The 6,685-nt window shown below is 43.4% G+C and overlaps 1 protein-coding gene across 1 annotated transcript; it reads right to left on the minus strand.

Moving 5' to 3' along the window:
* Nucleotides 1-641: 641 nt before the first annotated feature.
* Nucleotides 642-4,942, minus strand: LOC311099134 (cytochrome P450 7A1-like). The gene is made up of 6 exons (XM_084139794.1): nucleotides 4,710-4,942; nucleotides 3,683-3,923; nucleotides 2,951-3,555; nucleotides 1,964-2,094; nucleotides 1,659-1,837; nucleotides 642-1,531 (listed from the first exon to the last, which is right to left on the minus strand). Exons 1-6 carry the CDS (start codon nucleotides 4,790-4,792, stop codon nucleotides 1,232-1,234), a joined length of 1,539 nt encoding a protein of 512 aa, XP_083995920.1. The 5' UTR covers nucleotides 4,793-4,942; the 3' UTR covers nucleotides 642-1,231.
* Between the last annotated feature and the right edge of the window lie 1,743 nt (nucleotides 4,943-6,685).

Below are 6,685 nucleotides of genomic sequence, written 5' to 3' on the forward strand. Positions count from 1 at the left end.
TACACGGATCAGTCGTCCTGGTCCCTTTGCAGAAAAACAGCCCCAAAGCATGATGTTTCCACCCCCATGCTTCACAGTAGGTATGGTGTTCTTTGGATGCAACTCAGCATTATTTGTCCTCCAAACACGACGAGTTGAGTTTTTACCAAAAAGTTCTATTTTGGTTTCATCTGACCATATGACATTCTCCCAATCCTCTTCTGGATCATCCAAATGCACTCTAGCAAACTTCAGACGGGCCTGGACATGTACTGGCTTAAGCAGGGGGACACGTCTTGCACTGCAGGATTTGAGTCCCTGGCGGCGTAGTGTGTTACTGATGGTAGGCTTTGTTACTTTGGTCCCAGCTCTCTGCAGGTCATTCACTAGGTCCCCCCGTGTGGTTCTGGGATTTTTGCTCACCGTTCTTGTGATCATTTTGACCCCACAGGGTGAGATCTTGCGTGGAGCCCCAGATCGAGGAAGATTATGAGTGGTCTTGTATGTCTTCCATTTCCTAATAATTGCTCCCACAGTTGATTTCTTCAAACCAACCTGCTTACCTATTGCAGATTCAGTCTTCCCAGCCTGGTGCAGGTCTACAATTTTGTTTCTGGTGTCCTTTGACAGCTCTTTGGTCTTGGCCATAGTGGAGTTTGGAGTGTGACTGTTTGAGGTTGTGGACAGGTGTCTTTTATACTGATAACAAGTTCAAACAGGTGCCATTAATACAGGTAACGAGTGGAGGACAGAGGGGCCTCTTAAAGAAGAAGTTACAGGTCTGTGAGAGCCAGAAATCATGCTTGTTTGTAGGTGACCAAATACTTATTTTCCACCATAATTTGCAAATAAATTCATTAAAAATCCTACAATGTGATTTTCTGGAAAAAAAAATCTCAATTTGTCTGTCAGAGTTGACGTGTACCTATGATGAAAATTACAGGCCTCTCTCATATTTTTAAGTGGGAGAACTTGCACAATTGGTGGCTGACTAAATACTTTTTTTCCCCACTGTATATGGAGTTCCATCAATGTCACTTTTGAAACGTGACTCCTCCTAAAATGTGCTTTTCACCAATGCTACCATTCTGAGGCGATCACAAACCACTCTGTGGCTTATGTTTTGTGTATGAACTTAAAAAATGCATTATAACAAGACATTGCAGCCTATGTACATCATTGTGGCTTCAATTGTTAAATATACAATATATACAATTTACATTATTGAGAAAGTAGATCAGTGGAGTCTATCTCACTGAGATTTCAGTTTGTATCTAAAGTTAACGTCATAGGTGGGCTGCAGGATCCCCAGGCCTGCACGTGATTGGTCGAGAGGAGGCACTTTAACGGCTGAGTCTAGGAGCTCCATGTCGAAGTAGGACAGAACCAGCGCCAGGAACTGCTTTATCTCATGCACGGCAAAGAAGCGCCCGGGGCACTTGGTCACCCCCGAGCCGAAAGGCATGTAGTAGTACCGCAGTTTGCGTCCCTCCCTGTAGAACGTTGTCTTCTCCTGGCCATTTTCATCCAGATATCTGTCGTATTTGTAGCTCTGTGGATTGACAGAGAGAGGGGTATTAGAGGAAAGACTGAAAAACTCCTGGCCCTAGTTATGTGGTCTTTCCATGTACATCAAGATCCCCGTCATCTTTAAAGGAAAGACCCTGAGCATCACTTACCAATGGATCCTCATAAATTTTGGGGTCAAAGTGGAGCATCTGGGGGTAGAGGGCGATGACGTCATCTTTGCGGACGTGGTACGACTCCTGGTTGTCAAGGTGAAGCAGGAAGTCCTCTTTGGCCACTCGGATGTTCATTGATGCGCTCGACAGACGCATGGCCTCCTTGATGATGCTGTCTGCAGGGCAAGAAGACATGATTCTTTATAATACCATATTCACTGGACAGCTTGACTTTGGTATCAAACATTATTTTGTTAAAATATCTACTAAATCAGTTTTGGTATATTGCAGCTTCCCCTTACCTATTACAGGCATGTTGTCCAGGTCCTCCCGGGAGAGAGTGAGTTGTGGTTTGCTAGGGTCGACACGCTGACCTGAACTTTCCAGAATCTTCTTCACCTCCTCTTTGGCTGCTTTCATAGCCTCTGGACTCCTTAAGAGGCAAGACAAGATGGAGGGTAAGTCAAACCATCAAGTTCAGACTATACAGATCATGTATCACAATATTCCCAACATGCACTTTGGACAAGGTCGTTCTCTGCAGCTCTATGACATAAAGGGAATGCTATGTTTCTCCAATGAGTGGTTCTTGACACCTCTGTTATCGCAAGAGTTACTGTGAGCCAACTCTAAGTCGTAGTTAGTAGAATGCTGATGTACTGTACAGGACTGTTACAAAATACATTACTCAGCCCTTATCTCCACCCTAATGAGCACAGCATATATGTTCAGCTGTTTGAACAAGATAGCTAAACTGATATCCGCCCCCCGTTCACTGCCTGTACTGGACTGCCCATGTCTGTGTACACTATTATGTACCTGTTCTCTTCAGGACTAAATGTTCTGTTCAGTTAAACTCTTTGTAACACTTTGTGGCCTACCTAGTCTGGCCTACATAGTCTCACTTGGACAGTCTCGCTTGTCCAAACTTACCCAGACTTGTGACACAAGTCTATGGTGGATACACAAAGGATGAGAATGAGACTAAGCCCTGCTGTACAGATGTAGGATCTTAATTTGATCACTCTTTTGTTACTGAGAATTTTTCTACAACGCAGGAAATGCAAACTTGTAGTGTATTTGAGTTTAAAAAAAAGGCTTTTAAAGTTTGTAATTTCCACTTTGAAATTTCAGACTTGTTTTGCCCTAATGAAAAATGTATCAACCCCTATAAAAATGTCCATTAATTATAATCCACATAATAATTAAAATGTCCTGTTGCTGCAGGATAATTTTCCTGCTTTAGCAAACTGGCTCAAATTAAGGTCCGACACACAGTATATACATACCTGATCATGTAGAGCAGGCTCCAGAAGGTAGCGGGGAGCGTGTTGGCCTGTGAGGCCCAGAGCAGAGCCACGTGGGTGCGGGCCTTGCTCAGGTCATTGAAGGTCGACAGGGTGTCATTCAGCAGCATGCGCAGCGAGATCAAGTCCGATACGTTCTCACGTTTGCTCAAGTTCTCAGCCAGCATGGTCTTAGCCAGGTTCTCCCTGGCAGAGTGGGCACTCTTGAACACGTGGATGGGTAACCCAGCCACCAGCGCCGGGAAGATCTTGTCGAACTCCTTGAAGTTCTCCAGGGCATTGAGGACCAAAGCCTTCTGGACCTCCTGGCGTGCAGCATTCTTGTCGTTGCCCAGATCCTTGCCGAAGAGCGTTAGGTAGCCCGACTCGAACATGACCTTGTAGCAGAAGGCAAAAACGCCGTCCACGTCCCAGCGATCCTTGCTGGGGCTGAGGGTGTCTGACTGCAGCATGACCGACTGCAGATTCTCCATCATGGTCTCGATGAGTGAAGGGAGGGCTTCACCCTGCAGGGTCTTCATGAAGGTCTGGTGGAGGTTCTCTGTGGTGTAACCGTGTCTGGGATCCATGCTGTCATGGCCGAAAGCCTGGGTGGAGACAAAGAGAGGTTTCATTTAATATTCTTGAAAGCCTGAATTGACAGATATGGATAGATTAACTCATCATCAGCAAATGTTTAGTTGAACAACAATTCATAGGTCGGCTTGTCCTTACATTGACCGAGGTAGAGAAGTGAAACTTCTTCCAGTCCAGATGCCTTCCTTGGCGGATGACGGCATGGTAGGAGAAAGGGTCGCACAGGAAGTGAAAGTACTTGCCAGCGATCTTGCAAGTGAATATGTGCCCATATTTATTCTGTCGGCTCCGGAGAAATTCCAGGGGGTTGGCTCCAAACTGGACCGCACAGCCGAGGTATGGGATCAAACCGTTTTCCACTGGAGGCTCACCTGGTTTTCTTGAAGAGCAACATCAATCATTTAGCATCATAACAATATAAAGCAATGTCCAAGCAAGCCATCAGAAATATTTGAACATATGAAACACCAAAGTGATGTTTAGACATGAGATGTATAAAATAGTTGAGTTAAGCAAAGGACACTTAAAGATGTCCAATGTATCCATACTTGTATCCGAACCCAATTTAAATGTTGTCTTATAAACCCAAAGCAAACAAAAATACAGTAATGTCAGAATAACTCTAGTGATGTCCAAAAAAACGATGTACTCAAACTACAAGGTAAAGTCAAAACAACTTTGGAAGGTTATAAATCACATCCAGTAGAGCAAAACCCAATGACACCGCAACAATCTCAGAATAACACTATCATTTACGCATAACAATCAGGTCTTAAAGTACCGTATGTCAAAGACAGAAATTACCTCTGGCTTTTTTGACACGTAGACAACACTAAAGTCTCCATAAAAATGAATAACCTTTTGCAACATGGAACCCATTTATATTTTAAGAAAAATACAGGTGACACAAATAAAACCATAGAACATCCAAGAAAGAAAACAGTGAAAGGGTCAGCTGTAAATATTTTATTGTTATACAACATTCCATTTCTGATTTTAAAAAGTCATCACCCAAGCCTTCACGTTATCAGCCATGAGTTCCATTCCACGATATTACAGTCTATGTTGTGTTCTTCATTAGATTGCTGACTATCTAACATTGAATATAATTTAACATTTTGCATGTGAAGGCATTTTACTATACAACGCATGGGTCTCTGCTTACCTCTTGCGGATCCCCAGAGCAAGCCACAGACAGCAGCAAAGGCTGATCACCACAGCCCAGATCAAAGAGATGGTGATGATCATGGTTGCTAAAGATGCTGGTGGCAAATACCAGTGTAGAGAATAGATCACAAGCTTCCTGGTGCTAGAGAGGGCTAATGGTCAGGTTTAGTGTTAACTCCCTGGCAGTGAGAACTCAACTAGATGACAGTGGAGGTTCCGGAATCCTAAGCTTTGAGTCATCTTATTTATATGGTGCTCCACACAAGCCACGGGGCGGGACATGAAGCAAAAAGGCGGTGGGGATGACTTGTGACATGTTTGCTAGTGTTACCTGTTACACTAGATGTATCTAGGAAATCCATGGAGGTGTGTGTGTGTGAGTTGTACATGGCCTTGACTGTAGTCCATGGACCACTCCACCTGAAGGACAGCAGACTGTACCTGATAGCACTGCTGGGTTGGCAAATAGCTTTCAAGGTCTTTGATGCTTCTGTGTGTGTCTCTCTCGCGCTGTGTGTTTGCGTGTGTGTGTGTATGTGTGTGTGTGTGTGTCTCTCTCATTCTCATTCTCGCTCTCTTTTATGTTTGTGTGTGTGTATGCTTGTTTTGACCTGTTATGACGAATTGTTGAGACCAGTAATTAGGTGGAGGAGGCGAAGTATTGTTTTTCAGTTACTCTTAGAACATCAATATCAAAACAATAAATATACTGTATTCGCACTCAAGAGATAATTATCTTGAGCAATAACTGTTTCCATTACCTCATGAACCCTCAGGACAGAACATTTACATGCAGTACATTATTATTACCATCGAACATTTTAAAAAGCAACCCTCAGGTGGTGACTAGTCCATTTCCAGCCTTTTATACAGTGCCTTGCAAAAGTATTCATCCCCCTTGGTATTTTTCCTATTTTGTTGCATTACAACCTATAATTAAAATTGATTTTTATTTGGATTTCATGTAATGGACATAGACAACATAGTCCAAATTGGTGAAGTGAAATGAAAAAAATAACTTGTTAAAAAAAATTAATTAATTAATAACGGAAAAGTGGTGCGTGCATATGTATTCACCCCCTACGCTATGAAGCCCCTAAATAAGATCTGGTGCAACCAATTACCTTCAGAAGTCACATAATTAGTTAGATTGCACACATGTGGACTTTGTTTAAGTGTCACATGATCTGTCAAATGATCTCAGTACATACACCTGTTCTGAAAAGCCCCTGAGTCTGCAATACCACTAAGCAAGGGGCACCACCAAGCAAGCGGCACCATGACGACCAAGGAGCCGTATACTCCACAGAGCTGGGCTTTACGGAAGAGTGGCCAGAAAACAGCCATTGCTTGAAGAACAAACACATTTGGTCTTCGCCAAAAGGCATGTGGGAGACTCCTCAAACATATGGAAGAAGGTACTCTGGTCAGATGAGACTAAAATTGAGCTTTTTGGCCATCAAGAAAAACGCTATGTCTGGTGCAAACCCAATACCTCTCATTACCCCGAGAACACCATCCCCACAGTGAAGCATGCTGTGGGGATGGTTTTCATCTGCAGGGACTGGGAAACTGGTCAGAATTTAAGGAATGATGGATGGCGCTAAATACCTGGGAAATTCTTGTGGGAAACCTGTTTCAATCAATTTTTCAATCAATTTTATTTTATATAGCCCTTCTTACATCAGCTAATATCTCGAAGTGCTGTTTCAGTGTTCCAGAGATTTGAGACTGGGACAGAGGTTCTCCTTCCAGCAGGACAATGACCCTAAGCATACTGCTAAAGCAACACTCGAGTGGTTTAAGGGGAAACATTTAAATGTCTTGGAATGGCCTAGTCAAAGCCCAGACCTCAATCCAATTGAGAATCTGTGGTATGACTTAAATATTGCTGTACACCAGCGGAACCCATCCAACTTGAAGGAGCTGGAGCAGTTTTGCCTTGGGGGGGGGATAGTTATGCACACTCAAGTT

The sequence above is a fragment of the Coregonus lavaretus genome (assembly GCF_964263955.1).
Source record: "Coregonus lavaretus genome assembly, chromosome: 23".
In the NCBI taxonomy this organism is placed as follows: Eukaryota; Metazoa; Chordata; class Actinopteri; order Salmoniformes; family Salmonidae; genus Coregonus; species Coregonus lavaretus.

Coding starts and splice junctions, on each gene's coding strand:
- LOC311099134 (XM_084139794.1), bottom strand. CDS start 4,792: ATGATCATCACCATCTCTTTGATCTGGGCTGTGGTGATCAGCCTTTGC. Junction 3,924..4,709: donor GCTCTGGGGATCCGCAAGAG/GTAAGCAGAGAC, acceptor TTGCTCTTCAAG/AAAACCAGGTGAGCCTCCAG. Junction 3,556..3,682: donor ACTTCTCTACCTCGGTCAAT/GTAAGGACAAGC, acceptor GTCTCCACCCAG/GCTTTCGGCCATGACAGCAT.